Raw genomic sequence first — 19,780 nt, forward strand, 5'->3', positions numbered from 1 at the left:
ACCAAGTTCACTCCTCAGTTGGCCACAACGGCCGGAGCTGCACCGATCCGAAGCCAGGAGCCAGGAGCTTTTTCTGGGTCTCCCACATAGGTGCAGGGGCCCAAGGACTTGGGCCATCTGCTGCTGCTTTCCCAGACCATAGCAGAGTGCCGTATTGGAAGTGGAGCAGCCAGGAGTTGAACTGCGTCCACATGGGATGCCGGCACTGCTAGTGGCAGCTTTACCCTCTATGCTACAACATCGGCCCCTACTCTGCTTCTAATCCAGCTCCCTGCTAAATGTGCCTGGGAGAGCAGGTACTTGGGCCCCCACCACCAGTGTGGGAAACCAACATAGAGAGTTCTGGCTCCTGGCCTAGCCCAACCTCAGATTGTTGGGGCCATTTGGGGAGTGAACTAGAGAATGCAATATGGATATCTCTCTCTGTCTCTTTCAAATAAATTATTTGAAGATTTATATTGAAACACTTTTTGAAAATTAATTTGGGAGAGTATGAGACAGAGAACTTTCACCCACTGGTTCACTTCCAGCTGTCTACAATAATCAGGGCCAAAGCCGGAGCCAGGAACTCAGTCTCATATGGGTAGCAGGTACACCGCCCCCCACTACTGTTGAACCCTCACCTGCTGCCTCCCCAGGTTGCACAGAAGCAAGGAAGCTAGAATCAGGAGCAGACCCCACACTTGAACCCAGGCATACTTGGGGAGTGAACCAGTGGATGGAAGACCTCTTTCTCTGCCTCTGCCTCTCTGTAACTCTGCCTTTCAAATAAAGAAAAAAAAAAATTTTTTTTTTTTTTTAAATCTCATACACCTGAGGCTGATGTTGTGGTGTGGTGGGTCAAGCTGCCACCTGCGATTCTGGCATCCCATATGGGCACTGACTGGTTTGTGTCCCAGTTGTTCCACTTCTGATTCAGCTCCCTGCTAAAGTGCCTGGGAAAGCAGCAGAAGATGGCCTAAGTGCTTGGGCCTCTGAACCCACGTGGGAGATAGCGATAGAGCCCTGGCTGTTGCAGCCATCTGGGGAGTTTACAGGGGATGATGGATCTCCCTCTCTTCTCTTTGTAACTCTGCATTTCAAAAACAAACAAACAAAACCTCATATAACTTTAGTGTCTTTTTCAAAACTCCGAAGTGTAGTTTAACAATATTAGCTAAACTACAGATTTCAGTTGGAATAAAGTATGGAATATGTTAATGATTCATAGATGCTCTGTATTCTTCTGAGTGTGTCAACCCCTCTTTTATTATTACTGCATCACCAGACACAAGTTACTTGACCTCTAACCTTAATTCATAATAGTGTAAGTGATGTGTAAGGTTTTATTTTATCTGAATTTGTGGAGATTTTAAAAATGCATATTTAATAAACATTCATGTTACCAACTAGACATTTAAAACTTACATGATTTTACTTAGTGCTCTTTGAAAAGGAACCTTGGGGTCTTTGAACTACCCACCAGTTGGGATAACTGCGTCATATATTAGAGTGCCTGGGTTCAAGTTTTGGCTCTGCTCCCAGACCCTGGGAAGTAGAGATGATGGCTCAGGAAGTTAGGTTCCTGCCACCACATGGAAGAGCTGGAGTGAATTTACTTCAGGCATTTGAGGAGATGGATGGGACTTGTAAATCCATTAGGGGCATTCTCCCCCTTTCCCTGTCTCTTAAATACATTTAAAAAAAATTCACTTAACACATTCTACAGGTAAATATACATACTCTTTTATCACCTAATTCACATAAGTATAAACTTAATTTTTTAAAAGATTTTTATTTTTAAAGATTTATTTTATTTATTTTGAAAGACAGTGTTACAGGTAAAGGTAGAGCCAGAGAAACATAGAAAGGTCTTCCATCCTCTGGTTCACTCCCCAAATGGCCACAATGGCAGAGCTGCGCTGATCTGAAGCTAAGAGCCAGGAGCTTCTTCTGGATCTCCCACGTGGGTGCAGGGGCCCAAGCACTTGGGCCATCTTCTGCCGCTTTCCCAGGCCATACCAGAGAGCTGCATTGGAATTGTAGCAGCCAGGGATTGAACCGGTGCCCATATAGGATGCCAGTGCTGCAGGTGGCAGCTTTACTTACTACACAGCACTGGCCCCTTAATATATTTTTTATTTCGCCTTATCTACTAAGATAAATTAACAACTATTTTCTCACTATTACTGGTAAAATGTTTTATTTTAACTTCTTTCATCATTAAAATAATTCAGCATTAACTGAGTTGTAAAATATTCCATATCTCTAAAACATTGCAAAAACATTTTATAGAAATTTCTATAAAACTCTCCAAATCTGTAGTTTTCCTCTTGATTTATATGATAATCACATGAAGAAGATAGGAACTCAACAGAAACTGGGATTTTTAAAAAATTATTTTTGGGCCGGTGTCGTAGCTCACTAGGCTAATCCTCCACCTGAGGTGCGGATATCCCGGATTCTAGTCCTAGTCAGGACGCCGGATTGTTGTCCCGGTTGTTCCTCTTCCAGTCCAGCTCTCTGCTGTGGCCCGGGAGTGCAGTAGAGGATGGCCCAAGTGCTTGGGCCCTGCACCCCATGGGAGACCAGGAGGAAGCACCTGGCTCCTGGCTTCGGATCGGCCATTTTGGGGGGTGAACCAACGGAAGGAAGACCTTTCTCTCTGTCTGTCTCTCACTGTCTAACTCTGCCTGTCAAAAAAATAAAAATAAATTATTTCTGTATGTATTAGGATTTTCAAATTTGGCTGTATATCCTAATTATAGGGAGGAGAATGTCTTTTCTCATCTTACCTCTCAAGATTTATTCATTTGTTTGACAGGCAAAGTGACTGGAGAGAGGTAAGATAAAGAGATCTTCTGTCTACTGTTTAACACCCCAAATGGCCACAAGAGCTTGGGACTGGACCATTCCAAAGCCAGGAGCTGGGAATTCCATCCAGGTCTCTGTGGGTGGCAGGGACTTAAGTACTTGAGCCATCATCTGCTGCTTCTAGGACACATTTAAAGAGAGCTAGATAGGGATTGGAACAGCTGGGCTAGATAGGGATCGGAACAGCTGGGCCTTGAACTGGCACTCTGATATGGGATACAGGTGTTTCAAGGGGTGGCTTAACCCACATCACAACACCTGCCCCAGGAAGTAGAATTTGCTAAAAGAAATTCTGGATACTTTTATTAACCTGGATAGTGCCTGGGCTAGATACCCTTCATTTTACATTTTAGAAACTACCTCTCCCTTCCTCCCTCCCTCCTTCTCTTCCTTCCGTTTAGGTGAAAGTATTTGTAAATCTTATGCCTCCTCTTAACTTTTTTTTTTTTTTTTTAAAGAATGGTGCTGTTGCTGTGGCATAGAGGATAAAGCTGTGATACCAGCATCCCATACATAAAATCATCCATTTAGATTGAAAAATTCAGTAACATTTAGTACCTTTACAGTGTTGTGCTGGTGGTCTGTCTAGTTGTAAAGCATTTTTTTGACTTCAGTCTAATGCACCATACATATTTAAGTGTTGTCTAACCATTTTCATGTCTCCCCAGTCTCTGGCAAACACTAGTTTACTTTTTTTTTTTTTTTTAAAGATTTTTATTTATTTGAAAGGCAGAGTTACGCAGAGACAGAGAGAGAAGTCTTCCATCCGCTGGTTCACTCCCTAATGGCCACAATGGCCAGAGCTGCACTGATCTGAAGCCAAGAGCCGGGAGCCTCTTCCAGGTCTCCCGCGTGGGTACAGGAGCCCAAGGACTTGGGCCATCTTCTGCTGCTTTCTCAGTCCGTAGCAGAGAGCTGGATCAGAAGTAGAGCAGCCGGGACTTGAACCAGTGCCCATGTGGGATGCTGGTACCACAGGCGGAGGTTTAGCCTCTTCTGGGTCTCCCACACAGGTGCAGGGTCCCAAGGGGTTGGGCCATCTTCCACTGCTTTCCCAGGTCAGAGCAGAAAGCTGGATTGGAAGTGGAACAGCCAGGACTTGAACCGATGCCCATAGGATGCTGGCACTGCAAGCAGCGGCTTTACCACTATGCCACAGCACTGGCCCCTGGTTTACTTTCATTCTTAGTGGATGTACTTACTCTAGATATTTAACTTTTTTTTAAAGATTTATTTATTTGAAAGGCAGAATTAGAGGCAGAGACAAAGACAGAGGGGTTTTCCATCCTCTGATTCACTCCTCAAATGGCCAGAACTGAGCTGATTTGAAGACAGGTGCCTCTTCCGAGTCTTCCACACGGATGCAGGGACCCAAGGGATTGGGCCATCCTCCACTGCTTTCCCAGGCCACAGAGAGCTGGACCAGAAGTGGAGCAGCTGGAACTGTAACCAGCACCAACATGGGATTCTGGCACTGCTTGCAGCAGCCTTACCCATTAGGCTACAGCGCCAGCCCCAGGATATTTAATATTAATAGAAGCATACAGTATGCAACTTTTACTATCTGGATTTTCTTTTTTGTTTTTAATAAGGAGCAAACTTTTTTCTTGTTTTAAATTTATTTATTTTATTTGAAAGGCGGAGTTACAGAGAGAAAGGGAGAGATAAAGATAGATCTTCCCTCTGTTGGTTCACTCCCCAAATGGCAACAATAGCCAGGGCTGGACTGGGCCAGGCCGAAGCCAAAAGTCAGGATGTTCATCCAAGTCTCCCACATGAGTGTAGGGGCCCAAGCACCTGGGCCATCTTCTGCTGCTTTCCCAGGCATTAGAAGGGAGCTGGATCAGAAATGATCCACTGGGACTTAAACCAGCCCCAATATGGGATACCAGCATTGCAGGTGGCAGCTTGACTGATTACACCACAGTGCTGGCCCCATCATATCTGGATTTTCACTTAGCATATTTTTCAGATCCATCCTCCTTGTAGCAATGTGCTCGTATTTTATTCCTCTTTATGTGGATAGATAAAATCCTGTTTTATGTATATACCATAATTTGTTTCTGCATTAATTTGATGAATACTTTTTTTGTATCTACTGTTGGGATCCAGGGTTAGTACTGCAGTGTACCTGCCTGTACATGTAGTATTTAATGGAGCACCTATTTTCAGTTTTTTTGTGGGGGATGTACTTAGGAATTGTGGGGTTAAATAGGAATTCTGTATTTAACTTTTGCAGATACTTTGTCCACAGCTACTGGACCAGTTTAATACATTCCTGTCAGCAATATAAGAAGATTCCCGTTTCCCTATATCTTCACCAGTATTTATGATTTTCCTCATCTCTTTCTCTCTCTCTCTCTCTCTCTTTTTTTTTTTTTTTTTTTGAAGATTTTTATTTATTTGAAAGAGCTACAGAGAGGGAAAAATAGACATCATCCATCCGCTCCCCAAATTGGCGCAATGACCAGGGCTGAGCCAGACTAAAGCCATGAGTTTCATCTAGGTCTCCTACATGGGTACAGGGGCCCAGGGATTTGGCCATCTGCTGCTGCTTTCTCAGCCACATTAGCAGGGAGCTGGGTTGGAAATGGTACTGCCAACTGGCACCCATATGGAATGCTGGCGGTGCAGATAGGCTTAACCTGGTGCAGCCGGGAGCTTAAGCATTTAGTTCACAATACTGGCCCTCACCCTCCTTTTTAAGTTGCAGCCATCCTTAGGGGATGTGAAGTGATATGTTATTGTGGTTTTGATTTGCAACTTTCTAATGACTAACAACTTTGAGTAACAATAAATTTGCTTTTTGGCCACGTATATATCTTCTTTGGAGAACTGGCTATCCTTTCCCTACTTTTTATTTGGGTTATCTGTGTTTATATATATATATGTATGTATGTATATGTATATATATATATATGTATGTATATGTATATGTATATATTTATTTATTTGAAGAAGTTACACAGAGAGAGGAGAGGCACAGAGAGAGAGAGAGAGGTCTTCCATCCGCTGGTTCACTCCCCAAATGGCTGCAACGGCCGGAGTTGTGTCAATCTGAAGCCAGGTGCCTCTTCCTGGTCTTCCATGTGGGTGCAGGGGCTGAAACACTTGGGCCATCTTCTACAGCTTTCTCAGGCCACAGCAAAGAGCTGGATTGGAAGAAGAACAGCCAGGACTAGAACTGCCGCCCATATGTGATGCTGGCGCCACAGGTGGAGAATTAACCTACTGCGCCACAGCACCAGCCCCACGTCTTTCAATTTCGGTTAGATTTTTTTTGGGTGCCAATTATAAATGAAATTGTTTTCTTATCCTTTTCGGTGTATTCATTGCTAGTGTATTGAAATAAGAGTATTGATCATGTATCTAACAACTTTGCTGAATGTTAGTTCTAGTAGCTTTTTTTGTGGATCCTTTGGGATTTTTCTCATATATATATATATGAGAAAAGAATCATGTTTTCTGTAAATAGCAATGGTTTTATTTCTGCTTTCAATTAATGTTTCTTTATTATTGTACTGGCAATAAACTTCCAGCACAATGTTGAATACCAATGTTGAAAGCAGGCATCTTTGCTTTGTTCCTAACCTTAAGAAAAAGATTCAGTCTTTCATCATTGAGTTTGATGTTGGCTGTGGGCTTTTCATAAATGCCTTTTATCATATTAAGGTACTTCCCTTTTTATAGTTTTCTGGAAGATCATTTATTTTTTTATTTATAGAACCACAGAAGAGGGAAGAGAGAAAGAGAAAATATCTCCCTTCTGCTGATATACACTCCCTAAATAACCGTAACAGCTAGTTCTGGGCCAGGCTGGAGCCAAGAATTGCATTCAGATCTCCCACTTGGTTGGCAGAGGCCCAACTACTTGGACCATCTTCTGCCTTCCCAGATGCTTTAGCTGAAAGCTGAATTAGAAGCAGAGGAACCAGGACTCTAATCAGCACTCTTATAAGCAATGGCTTAATTGCTATGCCACAATGCTTGCCCCTAGTCTGTCATTTTTAAATGAAAATTTGCTCATGTGATTACACTACCCAGAAGTGTATGTAAATTAAACTCTGAACCAATTAACATACTCCTTTGGTCAAATTTTTGTGCTTTGTTCTTCAGCAATATTGGGCTATTCATGTTTAAAAAAAAAACTTGTGTTTTTTTATTTTTTTATATTTTCATTATTTATTTATTTGACAGAGTTACAAACAATGAGAGAGAGAGAGACAGAGAGAAAGCTCTTCCTTCCGTTAGGTCACTCGCCAAATTGCTGCTACAGCCAGAGCTATGCCAATCCGGAGCCAGAACCCAGGTGCTTCTTCCTGGTCTCCCATGTGGGTGCAGGGCCCAAGCTGTGGGCCATCTTCTACTGAATTCCCAGGCCACAGCAGAGAGCTAGACTGGAAGAGGAGCAACTGGGACTAGAACCCCACGCCCATATGGGAGGCAGGCAGAGGATTAACCTAGTGTGCCACGGTGCCGGCCCCAAAAAAACTTGTTTTTAAGATTAATAAATATATTTATTTGAAATTAAGAGTTACAGAGAGGCAGAGGCAGAAGAGGGAGAGAGAGAGAGAGAGGTCCTCTATCTGCTGATTGACTCCCCAACTGGCTGCAGTGGCTGGAGCTGGGCCGATTTGAGGCCAGGAGCCTCTTCCAGATTTCCCACACAGGTGCAGGTGCCTAAGGGGTTGGGCCAGCCTCCGTTGCTTTTTCAGGCCATAGCAGAGAGCTGGATCAGAAATGGAGCAGCTGGGATTCGAACTGGCACCCATATGGGATGCCAGCACTGTAGACAGTGGCTTTACTCACTAGGCCACAATGCCTGCCCCTAAAAATGTATTTATTTGAGAGGTAGAGTTACGTACAGAAAGGGAGAGGGAGAAAGAGAGGGGGAGAGAAAGAGAGAGATAGAGATAGAGGTGTCTTCCAAACATTGGTTCACTCCCCAGATGGCCTCAATGGTCGGAGGTGGGCTGATCAGAAGCCAGAAGCTTCTTCCTGGGTCTCCCACATCGGTGCAGGGGCCCAAGCACTGGGGCCATCTTCTGTTTTCCCAGGCCATTAGCAGGGAGCTAGATCAGAAGTGGAGCAGCTGGGACTCCAACTGGTGCACATATGGGGTGCCAGCACTGTGGGCAGAGATTTAGCCTACTGCGCCACAGTGCCGGCCCTGGGTTATTTACTTCTGGAGTATGTAGAATAATGGGTTTCCCACAGTTTTTAACCTCCTAATTCCTGGTACCTGTAAATATGTTAGGTTACATGTCAAAGGGGAGTTTGATCAGCTGACTTTAAAATAAGGAGATATGTTGGATTATCTTGGTGGGCCTGATATAATCACAGAGTTTCTTAAAAGTGGAAGAGGGAGGCAGAAAATGATTGAAAGATGTGATTTTGGAAAGGTCAATAGAAAAGAACATTGCTTTGAAGATACAGGAAAAGAGGCCGAGGTCAGAAGATGCCCTGTAGGAGCCAGGGCATTGTTATTGTCTTCTCTCCCCTCTCCCTTTTCCTCTCCCACTCTTCCCCCCTCCCCTTTCCCTCCTCTCTCTTTTTACCTTATTTCTGCTGTCTAACTATAATAGGGTTTTTTGTTTTGTTTTTGTTTTTGTTTTTGTTTTTGACAGGCAGAGTGGACAGTGAGAGAGAGAGACAGAGAGAAAGGTCTTCCTTTGCCGTTGGTTCACCCTCCAATGGCCGCCGCGGCCGGCGCGCTGCGGCCGGCGCACCGCGCTGATCCGATGGCAGGAGCCAGGAGCCAGGTGCTTTTCCTGGTCTCCCATGGGGTGCAGGGCCCAAGCACCTGGGCCATCCTCCACTGCACTCCCTGGCCACAGCAGAGGGCTGGCCTGGAAGAGGGGCAACCGGGACAGAATCCGGCGCCCCGACCGGGACTAGAACCCGGTGTGCCGGCGCCGCAAGGCGGAGGATTAGCCTAGTGAGCCGCGGCGCCGGCCTTATAATAGGGTTTTAGAATATATTTTTTATAGTATATTCTCACTTTATGAGCTATACCTCTAGCTTAAAATTTAATCATGCTTTTCAGTTTTAGAATAAATGCCCAAGAGATATTTTACTTAGCCTTTCTTTTCTATTGAATTGCACTCTGTATTTTATATGGTAGGCTATTGACATGTGTTTGAATGAATCTTAATGTACTTGTGGATTAGGTCCTATAATCTTAAATGGTTAATTCTTCAAACCATATAATGAGATCAAGATTGCTGTGAGGTATAACAGGATAATGTTTTTTTTCTAAACAAGAAATGTGCAGTGGGGGGCAAGATGCTAGTTAGGACACCCATGTATCACTTCAGAATACCTGAGTTCAGTCTTTGGCTCCTGCTCCTGAATCCAGCTTTCTGCTAATGTGGACCCTAGGAGGTTGTGATGATGGCTCAAGTAATTGAGTTCCTATCACCCATGTGGCAGTCTTGCACTGAGTTTTTTTCTCCTGGCTTCACCTCCCAACTGTTGCAGGCATTTTGGGAATGAGTCATCAGGAGGTTTTAGTCTCTCCCTCTTCTCCCCTTCCCCCTCCTTCCTTCTCCTCACTCCCTTCCTCTCTCTCTCTCTTAAATAAATATATGAATAAGTATTTTAAAAAATGCATCTGGAGGGGCTGGCATCATGGTGTAGTGGATTAAGCTGACACCTGTGACAGCATCCCATATGGGTGTTGGTTGGATTCCTGGCTGCTCCACTTTAGATCCAGTTCCCTGCTAACGAAGGGAACTGAAAAGCAGTGGAGGATGGCCCCCAAATACCTGGGCCCTTGCACTTACGTGGGAGACCTGGAACAAGATCCTCACTTTGGCATAGTCCAGCCATTGTGGTAGTTTGGGGAGCGAGCCAGCAGATGGAAGATATCTCTATCTCTTTCCCTTCACCCCGCCCACCCACCGACTCACTCTTTCAAATAAATAAATAAATATATTTTTAAAGATATGTCTTGGAGACTGCCAAAAAAATATTAAGAAAAGGGGGCCATGGCCAGTGCTGCGGCTCAATAGGCTAATCCTCCGCCTGCAGCACTGGCACACCGGGTTCTAAGTCCCGGTTGGGGCGCCGGATTCTGTCCCGGTTGCCCCTCTTCCAGTCCAGCTCTCTGCTGTGGCCCAGGAAGGCATTGGAGGATGGCCCAAGTGCTTGGGCCCTACACCCACAGGGGTGACCAGGATAAGTACCTGGCTCCTGGCTTCGGATCAGCATGGTGCGCCGGCTGTAGCGCGCCAGCCACAGCGGCCATTGGGGGGTGAACCAACGGCAAAAGGAAGACCTCCCCCCGCCAAAAAAAAAAAAAAAAAAAAAAGGATGGCCCAAGTCCTTGGGCCCTGGACCCATGTGGGAGACCTGGAGGAAGTTCCTGGCTTGGGATCTGCGTAGTTCTGGCCATTGCGGCCATTTGGGGGTTGAACCAGTGAGTGGAAGACCTTTCTCTCTCTGTGTAACTCTGACTTTCAAATAAATAAATAAAATATTAAAATTTTTTTTAAAAAGTTTAATTCTCTAATTTTGATTTAGAATGTGGAGAAAATGCAGAATTATTTTTCCTTAAGTGAAAACAAATTTCTAATAATAAAGGAAAAACTTACGTCCCTTTTTGTGTATCACCTTTTCAGTATTTACTGAATGTTATATTTGTGTCTTGCAGAATGGAGATGTATGCATTTCGATTCTTCATCCGCCTGTAGATGACCCACAGAGTGGAGAACTACCCTCTGAAAGGTGGAATCCTACTCAGAATGTGAGGTAAGGTATTATGTAAGAATAGGCTGTTTTTGAGTAAGTCCTTATGTTCTTTGTCTCTGGTAAAGTAAAATTATACATTGTCCTATAAAATGTACAAGTTTTATAAAATGTTAAGTTGTTTTGTCTTCACTTAGAACTTTCATTTTGAAGAGTTGTGTTTACAAAGCAGTACTGTGTATGATTCTGATTTCCCTGTGTTTGCCATGAAGGAGATTTTATTTTTTCTTCCTTTTCTTAAGATTTATTATTTTTATTTATTTGAAAGCAGAGTTAGAAAGAGAGAGAGAGATCTTGTGTCTGCTGGCTCACTCCCAAATGGGCACAATGGCTGGGGCTCTGCCAGGCTAAAGACAGGAGCCCAGAGCCTCCTCCAGGTCTCCCACGAGGGTGCAGGGGCACAAGGACTTGGGCCGTGTTCTACTGCTTTCCTAGGTGCATCACCAGGGAGCTGGATCAGAAATGGAGCAACCAGGACATGAACTGGCACCCATGTGTGTTGCTGGCATCGCAGGCATCAACCTTACCAGCTATACCACAGTACCAGCCCTGGAGATTTTCAAGTCTGAATTCTTCCTGCATTGTCCTTTGGCCCTCAGCACTTCTATTTGGATTGATTTCTTTATTATCTTAGGATTCTTACTACTCAGTCTTTAGAGAAGCAGAATTGCCTTTCCATACAACTTTTCTTTTTTGTAAGATTTATTTGAAAGGCAGAGCAGTGGGTAGGGAATGAGGAGGAGTGGGGGAAGAGAGAGTGAGAGGCAGGTGGGCTGTCATTCACCAAATGACTACAACAGACTGTCTAGACCAGTTGAAGCCAGGAACCAGGAACCTCCATCCTGCTCTTCTACATGGGTAGCAGGAGCCCAGATGAAGAGTGGCTCCTATGAATGATTTATTAATACAGAGGTCAGAGAGGGCACAGATCCAGAAGGTCAGGCTGCCTCCTTCTTGGTTCTGGAGACCAGAGACAGTTCCCAAGGGCAGGATAGTAGATGGGTAGTATGGACTAAAGGACACAGCATAGAGCCATAGGGGTCGTTCTCAATCCTTGAAAGATAATGATGGAATTTGCCCTGCTAAGTTTTAGATTTGGTTATTTTGTTGGGACCTGTTACTTCTTTTACCTCCTTTTATTTCCTATACTTATTCCACTGTGGTATTTTGGAAGCAGATCATTTATTGATTGGTTACACAGGTTCAGAGATAGGAATTTTGACCCAGGATGATTATACCCCAGACCAATCTCATAACTGAATTACATGATGAGATTTAGAATTTTGAGTGTATGATATTTTAGATGGAGCTATGGGACTTATTTGAAGCTCAAATGCAGTCATTGAATATATTTTGTCTATGAGACAACAAGACTTTTAACATGACAGCAGACATAACTGTTCAAAGTTGAATTTTGTCTGCAAAATGTCAAAATTCAAATGCCTAGTGCCTCAGAATGTGATCTTATTTGGAAATAGGCTAATTGTGGATGTTAACCAACATGTATGTTGTAGTTTTAACTTCTAAAGTTTTGTCTACAGATATTAGCACAATGCATCTACAAGCAAGGGAGCATCAAGGAAGCTGACAAATAACAGAAGCTAGGAAAAGAGAGAGGATTCTTCCCTACAGCTTTCAGAGAGGGAGCATAATCTGCCAACATCTTGGTTTTGGACATTTGTCCTCCAGAACAGAGACCATAACTTGTTGTTTCAAGTCACCCAGTTTGTGGTGCTTTGTTATATCAGCTCTAAGATACTAATACAGCCATCTAGAGTAAGGGTTTACTTTCCAGCTTTCTGACTTGAACAGACCCAATTTCATGTCCCCTATCTCCTAGTAGACTTTAAAATCTTAGCATTAGTACTTATATCCAAAGTTGAGTAAATCCTTAATGTGTCAGAGCATCAATTAGAATATACTTGTATTTTTCTGGCTTTGAGTTATCTCTTAATTTCTGACACCCTGTCTTCCTAGTTTAATTGTGGTAGATACGTATAGTCAGCCCTCCAAATCCATGAAGATCAACAATATGGGGTGTGTGTGTGTGTTGTGCTCATACAGTCCTGTTTTCTCCTTATTATTCCCTAAGCAATATAATACAGCAGTTATTTACATAGCATTGACTTTGTATTAGGTATTACTACTAATCTAGATTCAATTTAAATTATCAGAGGATTTGCATAGACTACATGCAAATACTATGCCATTTTACCTAAGACATTTTTGAGCATCCATGGAAGTCTAGAACCAATCCCAAACCCAAGGAAGCACTTTTTTTTTTTTTTTTTTTTTAAGATTCATTGTTTTATTTGAAAGAGTTAGAGATTGATTTTTTTTCTACCCATTAGTTCACTCCCCAAATAGCTGCCATAGCCAGGGCTGGGCCATGCCAAAGCCAGGAACCAATAGCTTCATCCAGGTCTCCCACGTTGGTTGCAGGGGTCCAAGTGCTTGAGCCATCTTTCGCTGCTTTTTCCCAGGCCTAATTAGCAGGGAGCTGGATTGGAAGTGAAGCAGCCAAGACATGAACTGTGACCCATATGGCAGCTTTGTAGGCAGCAGCTTTACCGGCTTCACCACAACACTGCCCCTGGAATTGTATTTTTAAAATGTTTTCCAGAGGCCAGCAATGTGGTGCAGCAGATTAAACTGCTACTTGAAATGCTAGCATCCTGTATCAGAGTACCAGTTCAAGTTGTGGCTATTCACTTTTGCTCCATCTTCCTGCTGATGTTCCTGGGAAGGCAGTAGAAGATGGCCCACATGCTTGGGGCTCCTGCCACTCATGTGGGGAACCGGGATTGAGTTTCTGTCTCTTGGGTTCAGTCTTAATTAAGCCTCAGCAGCAGCCTCAAAATTTTCAGTGGTTCTTTTGTGAATGCTACCACATGTGTAGATTAGATGGTGGCCAATAGTGGTGGACTTACTTGAGTCTACATGTCCAGTGACAGCAAGGTTGATATGAATTTTTTCCTTTCCCATTTTGGCTTTGATTTAGCACTGTTTGCATGACACCTGTGTTCTGGTGCAAACCCGTTGCAAGATAAGCCCATATTTAATTTTTGATTCAGTTGATTTTGTACTTTGTGTTTTATCATTTTGGTTTAGGCATTTCTCAGTGCGTTGTTCATTCGTGTACTGCCTAGTAAAATCCTAAACTTCATTTCCTTTACCTTTCTGTAAATCATGGATTGAACTGTTCATATTTTAAGCAACATATGTATTTAGCTTGGATTTTTGCTTCTGGTGGCCCAAGTTTCTCAAATCTGGGATTCTGTGTGGTCCTGGAAGTATAAGTGATTGAGCAAATCACATCATTTCACTTTCCATTATTTCTCTGAATGTCAAAGCAGTTTTGAGTTTCTCTTTAAATTCAGCCTCCCTTTTATGAGCAGAATCTGTTTTAAAAATCTAAATCTGGCTGGCATTGTGGCATAGTAGGATAAGCCTCTGCCTGTGACTCCAGCATCCCTTATGGGCACCAGTTCTAGACCCAGCTGCTCCACTTATGGTCCAGCTCCCTATGATGTTCCTGGGAAAGCAGCAGAAGATGGCCTAAGTGCTTGGGCCCCTGCATTCACGTGGAAGACCGAGAAGAAGCTCTGGGCTCCTGGCTTTGGATTGGCCTAGCAGCAAACACTGTGGCCATTTGGGAAGTGAATCATCGGATGGAAGATTTTCTCTTTCTAATTTTGCCTTTTTTTCTTTCTTCTTTAACTTTTTCTCTCTCCCTCTCTCCCTCCCTCGTTTCCTCTTTATTTGTTTATTTGAGAGGTAGAGTTCCAGACAGGGAGACAGAGAGAAAGGTCATCTTCTGCTTTCCCAGGCCATAAGCAGAGACCTGGATCAGAAGAAGAGCAGCCGGGACATGAGCCAGTACTCATGATTGCTGATGCCACAGGCGGAGACAGCCTACTACACCACAGTGCCAGCCCCTTTAACTTTGTCCTTCAAATAAATAAATTAAAAAAAAAAAAACTTTAAAAGATATTAAAATCTGTGGGGCAAACGTTTCATTCCATGGTTAAATTGCTGCTTGGGGCACCCACATTCCATATTAAGAGTGCCTGGTTCAAGTCACAGCTACTCTGCTTTCTATCCAGCAGAAAGCTAGGAGGACAGCTGGTGATAGCTCAAGTATTTCGGTCACTGCCACTCACGTTAGAGACCTGGTTGGAGTTCTGGCTCCTGGCTTTGGCCTGGCTCAAAATGTTGTGGGCATCTGGCTAGTGAATCAATGGAATGAACACCTCTTTATCTATTTCTTTGTTTCTCTGCCTTTCAGATAAAATGAAAATAAACAGGAAAAATTTAAAAAGTTTTATCTACATACCTGTGTTATAGTATTTATAGATTCTGGGTGATGCGTGAACATTCATCTTAAAGTACAGTAAATAAAACCTAATTCTAGGGTGTTCTTGGGAACCTCAGCCTTATTTCTTTTGTATCTTATTTTTTATGCCAAGCTCTTGTATCTTTCTTTAAAAAATTGTATTTATTTAAAAGTCAGAGTTACACAGAGAGAGAAGGAGAGGCAGAGAGAGAGAAAGGTCTTTCATTCACTGGTTCAACCCCCAAGTGGCTGCAATGGCCAGAGCTGTGCCAATCTGGAGCCAGGAGCTTCCTCCGGGTATCCCACGCAGCAGGGGCCCAAGGACTTGGACCATCTTCAACTACTTTCCCAGGCCATGGCAGAGAGCTGGATTGGAAGTGGAGCAGCTGGGACTCAAACTGGTGCCCAGGGGGATGCTGGCACTACAGGCTGGGGCTTTAACCCACTGTGTCACAATGTCAGCCCCCCTCTCCCCCTTTTTTAATTGGTAACTAGTAATAGGACTAGTTATAGTTTTTGATGAAGTTAAGAGATAGGCTTATGGTATGACAGAGCTTTGTGTTTTCTCTTTTGAAGATTTACTTATTTGAAAGAGAGAGAGAGAGAGAGAGAGAGAGAGATCTTCCATTCACTGTTTCATTCCCTAGATGGCTGTAACAGCCAGGAGTCTAATCTGGGTTTCCCACATTGGTGGCAGGGGCCCAAAGACTTAGGCCATCCTCATCTTCTTTTCCAGGTCATTAACAGGGAGCTGGATTGAAGTGGAGCGGCTAGGACATGAATGGTGCCCGTATGTGATAGCATTACAGGTGGTGGTGTTACATGCTGTGCCACAATGCCAGTTCCTAGAGCTTTGTATTTTTAAAATTTAAGATATTAGATTTTATTAGTGTGTGATCAAAAGAAAGCCACTTAATTTCTCTTTTTTTTTTAATTTTTACTTTTTGACTGGCGGAGTTAGACAGTGAGAGACAGACAGAGAGAAAGGTCTTCCTTCCGTTGGTTCACCCCCCAAATGGCCGCCACGGCCGGTGTGCTGTGCCAATCTGAAGCCAGGAGCCAGGTACTTCCTCCTGGTCTCCCATGTGGGTGCAGGGCCCAAGCACTTGGGCCATCCTCCACTGCCTTCCTGGGCCACAGCAGAGAGCTGGACTGGAAGAGAAGCAACCGGGACAGAACCAGCGCCCCAACCAGAACTAGAACCCGGGGTGCCGGCGCCGCAGGTGGAGTATTAGCCAAGTGAGCCGCGGCACCAGCCTTCTCTCTCTTTTTTTAAACGTATTAATCAAGGATAATACCAACCTCTGTAGGTTTTTTGAATAATGCATGTACATCCACTAGGATGGTACTTGTTACCTAGCTAACTTGAACCACTGGGTGACTGAAAAATTTTTAAGCAGAGCCAGCATTGTGGCATAGAGGGTAAAGCTGCTGCCTGAGATGCTAGTATCCCATATGGGCACTGGTTTGGGTCCTGGCTGATCTACTTTCAGTCGTTCTCCCTGCTAATGAGCCTGGGGAGGTAGCAGAGGATGGTTCAAGTGCTTGGGGCCTATGCACCCATGTGGGAGACAACAGAAGAAGCTCCTGGCTCCTGGGTTTGGCCTGGCCCAGCCCTGGCTGTTGCAGCCATTTGGCAGAGTGAACCAGTGGTTGAAAAATTCCCCCCACCCCCAACCCTGCCTTTCAAATAAATAAAATACCTTTTTTTTTTTTTTAAGGATTTATTTATTTGAAAGAGAAAGAGGGAGAGAGATATTTTTTATCTGCTGCTTCACTTCCCAGATAGCTGTAACAGCCAGGGCTGGACCAGGCCGAAGCTGCGAGCTTCCTACGGATGCAGGGGCCCAAGCATTTGGGCCAACTTCCCGTTGCTTTTCCCAGGCCGTTAGCAAGTAGCTAGATCAGAAGTGGAACAGCCGGGGCTCAAACCAGGACCCATATGGGATGCCAGCATTGCAGGCGGCAACTTTACCCATTATGTCATACCACTAGCCTCAATACAATAAATTAAAAAAAAAAAAAATTGGGGGGGGATCAAATTTGAAATAATTGTTTGCTATCTAGCAAAGAAATGTATTAGTTCATCAAATTGATTTAGTTTGGTTACCTGAAGATATAATTCCTAGGTTCCTATATCACAACTAGTTTAAGTAGTACAGAATTAAACTTTGAAAAAGAGAATTAAACACACACACCCCCCACAGATATCTGGCCTGGCTGAAACCAAGAGCCGGTAATTCCATTGTGGTCTCCTATATAGGTGACAGGGGCTCAAGTACTTGGACCATCCTCCACTGCCTTCCCAGGAACTCCCACATCGGTGAAGGGGCCCAAAAACTTTGGCCTTCTTTTCTGCTGCTTTTACCAGGCCACTAGCAGGGAGCTGGATTAGAAGTGGAGCTGCTAGGACACAAATCAGTGCCCATATGGGATGCCAGCATTGCAGGCGGTGGCTTCTTCCATGCCACAACACTAGCTCCAGACTGCACCTTCTTTTTGTGTGTGGGAAAGTATCCTATTACAGCAAGTGATGTATTAATGTATTAGAAGTCCAGGCTTCATTTATTCTGTTTTAGGTGTTAAGAACACATTTAAGAGGCTACGGTGGGTCTGGTGCTATGGCTTAGCGGGTTAATGCCCTGGCCTGAGGCGCCAGCATCCCATGTGGGCACCGGTTCTAGTCCTTGGCTGCTCCACTTCTGATCCAGCTCTCTGCTGTGGCCTGGGAAGGCAGTGGAGGATGGCCCAAGTCCTTGGGCCCTGTACTTGCATGGGAGACCAGGAGGAGGCACCTGGCTCCTGGCTTCAGATCGGCACAGCACACCGGCCATGGCAGCCATTTGGGGGGTGAACCAACGGAAGGAAGACCTTTCTCTCTCTCTCTCTCTCTGTCTCTGTCTCTCTCTCTCACTAACTCTGCCTGCCCCCCCCCCAAAAAAAACTACCTTTTTATAATTCTGTATAACCAAGATACCCTTTTATTTTTCATTAGCTTTACTTTTTAAAAATTAATTTTTTAAGGAATACACATTTCTTGTACCAAGATAACCTTTTTAGGAAAAGGTTTCATCAAATCAAACATCCAATTGCCTGGCTCTTTTTCTTTATTTTTTCACTGGGGGCCAGGAGCAAGAGGCTGTTTTGCAACAAAATGTATAACCTTGCACCAGTGAGAAAAGGTAGAGAAATTTTCTTTTTCCTCCCATTTCCCCTAACATACCTGTTAGGGGAATAAAAAGCATAGGATCATTTGGAGCATCGTTGGTATCTGTCACGCTTTCTTCACTGTTTTATCTAATAGAAAATTTATTCCTTAATTTTTATCTATGATGATATTGCCTCTTTGTATTTTCCACTGGACTTGAAAGCCCTAGAAGATCAAGAATGGCTTCTAAATTGCTCACCAATGTACATCCAACATCTCACTTGATGCCTGTTAGTAAATTTACTTAGTAAATAATTTTGAATAAAGATTTCTATTATTCAGAGACTAGTTCTCCCATTTAAAGGCATTAAAAAACTTTTCCTTTGTTTTCCTACTGTATGTCTTCCTTTAAAGTGTGGAGAAGAAATATATAGTGCATCTTAGGTTTTCACATCTAAGAAAACACAGTAAAAATACAGAGCAGCATCCTTTTTTACCCTCTTCTACAATCAAAAATGAAAACAAAATACTGCCTTGAATTTGATCCTAATTATTTTATGCTTTTTTTACCATTAGAATTTGCTATTTTCTTAGTACACGGTTTTTGATACTTTCAGATACACAGCTTTGGCAGATTGAACACATACCAGTTGATATGGTGCCTTCTAGAGTTCATTTTTCGCCCTGCAACATGAACCTTATGCTAGATATACAGAGTTCCTCTGTTTTTCTCCCAGTTAGCAGCTTGTTTCTAGCTTCTAATTCAGTTGGGTGTTGAAAATAGAATTTTATGATCAATTTCCATTCACCGAAGACCTCAAATATTACAGTCTGAAGTTAAGTTGTAGCAGAATAATTTTAAGGGAGGGAAAACTGAAAATCCACTTGTTCTTTCTAAAATGCAGAATACTTTTCGATACTGTGACTATGAATATTCATAGCTGTCGCTTTTTTCCTGTTTTCTAGGACTATCCTGTTAAGTGTTATCTCACTGCTTAATGAGCCCAACACCTTCTCCCCAGCCAATGTGGATGCCTCAGTTATGTTCAGGAAATGGAGGGATAGTAAAGGAAAAGACAAAGAATATGCTGAAATCATTAGGTAAGGAGCTTTGTTTTGTTTTCTGTTTGTTTACTTCATATCTATAGAACTAAAGTATATCTGGAACTAATGGGTTAAATCAGGATAGTTTCTCTCAGATTTATATTATGGGAAGATACCTGTCTGGGCCCAGTAAGCCTGGCTATTGAAAGACTACACACTAGATTCAGATGATAATGAAACAACAGATCTGATCTTTCAGGTGCTTAACTAGTCAAGTTTGTAAGCTCTCCCTCTTTATCATTTTAGGGGTCTTATACTGGACTTTCATCATGTGTATTAAGTTTAGCAAACATAATTACCCAAAATATTCAAGACATTCCAAGTATATAAAAGATAGTAATCTTAAATCTAATTTTTAATTAATGAGACTCCATCATTTATTGACATTTTTAACCATGGCAGCAATGCTGTGGTTGTCCTCATTGTCAGCATTACTAATAGTAGGGACATCAAAAAGTTCATGGGAACATGGAATTTGAAGATGTTTAGTTTGGTGCAGAAAACTTAATGTCTGCATAGTTTTTTAAATTACACGTTTTTAATGAACTTTTTGAAGACCTTTATGCATGGATTTAAACACTTTTTTGCAC

At 43.2% G+C, this 19,780-nt stretch overlaps 1 protein-coding gene across 1 annotated transcript in view; it reads left to right on the forward strand.

The window, feature by feature from the left end:
• Positions 1 to 19,780, forward strand: part of UBE2R2 (ubiquitin conjugating enzyme E2 R2) — a 78,460-nt gene that overhangs the window by 57,057 nt on the left and 1,623 nt on the right. Inside the window, exons 3-4 of the mRNA XM_008275000.5 lie at positions 10,508 to 10,605; positions 19,053 to 19,187. Coding sequence (XP_008273222.1) covers positions 10,508 to 10,605; positions 19,053 to 19,187 — 233 coding nt within the window. The remainder of the gene's footprint in view (positions 1 to 10,507; positions 10,606 to 19,052; positions 19,188 to 19,780) is intronic.

Source organism: Oryctolagus cuniculus, chromosome 1 (assembly GCF_051225735.1).
Source record: "Oryctolagus cuniculus isolate XC-2025 breed Fujian yellow rabbit chromosome 1, ASM5122573v1, whole genome shotgun sequence".
NCBI lineage: Eukaryota > Metazoa > Chordata > Mammalia > Lagomorpha > Leporidae > Oryctolagus > Oryctolagus cuniculus.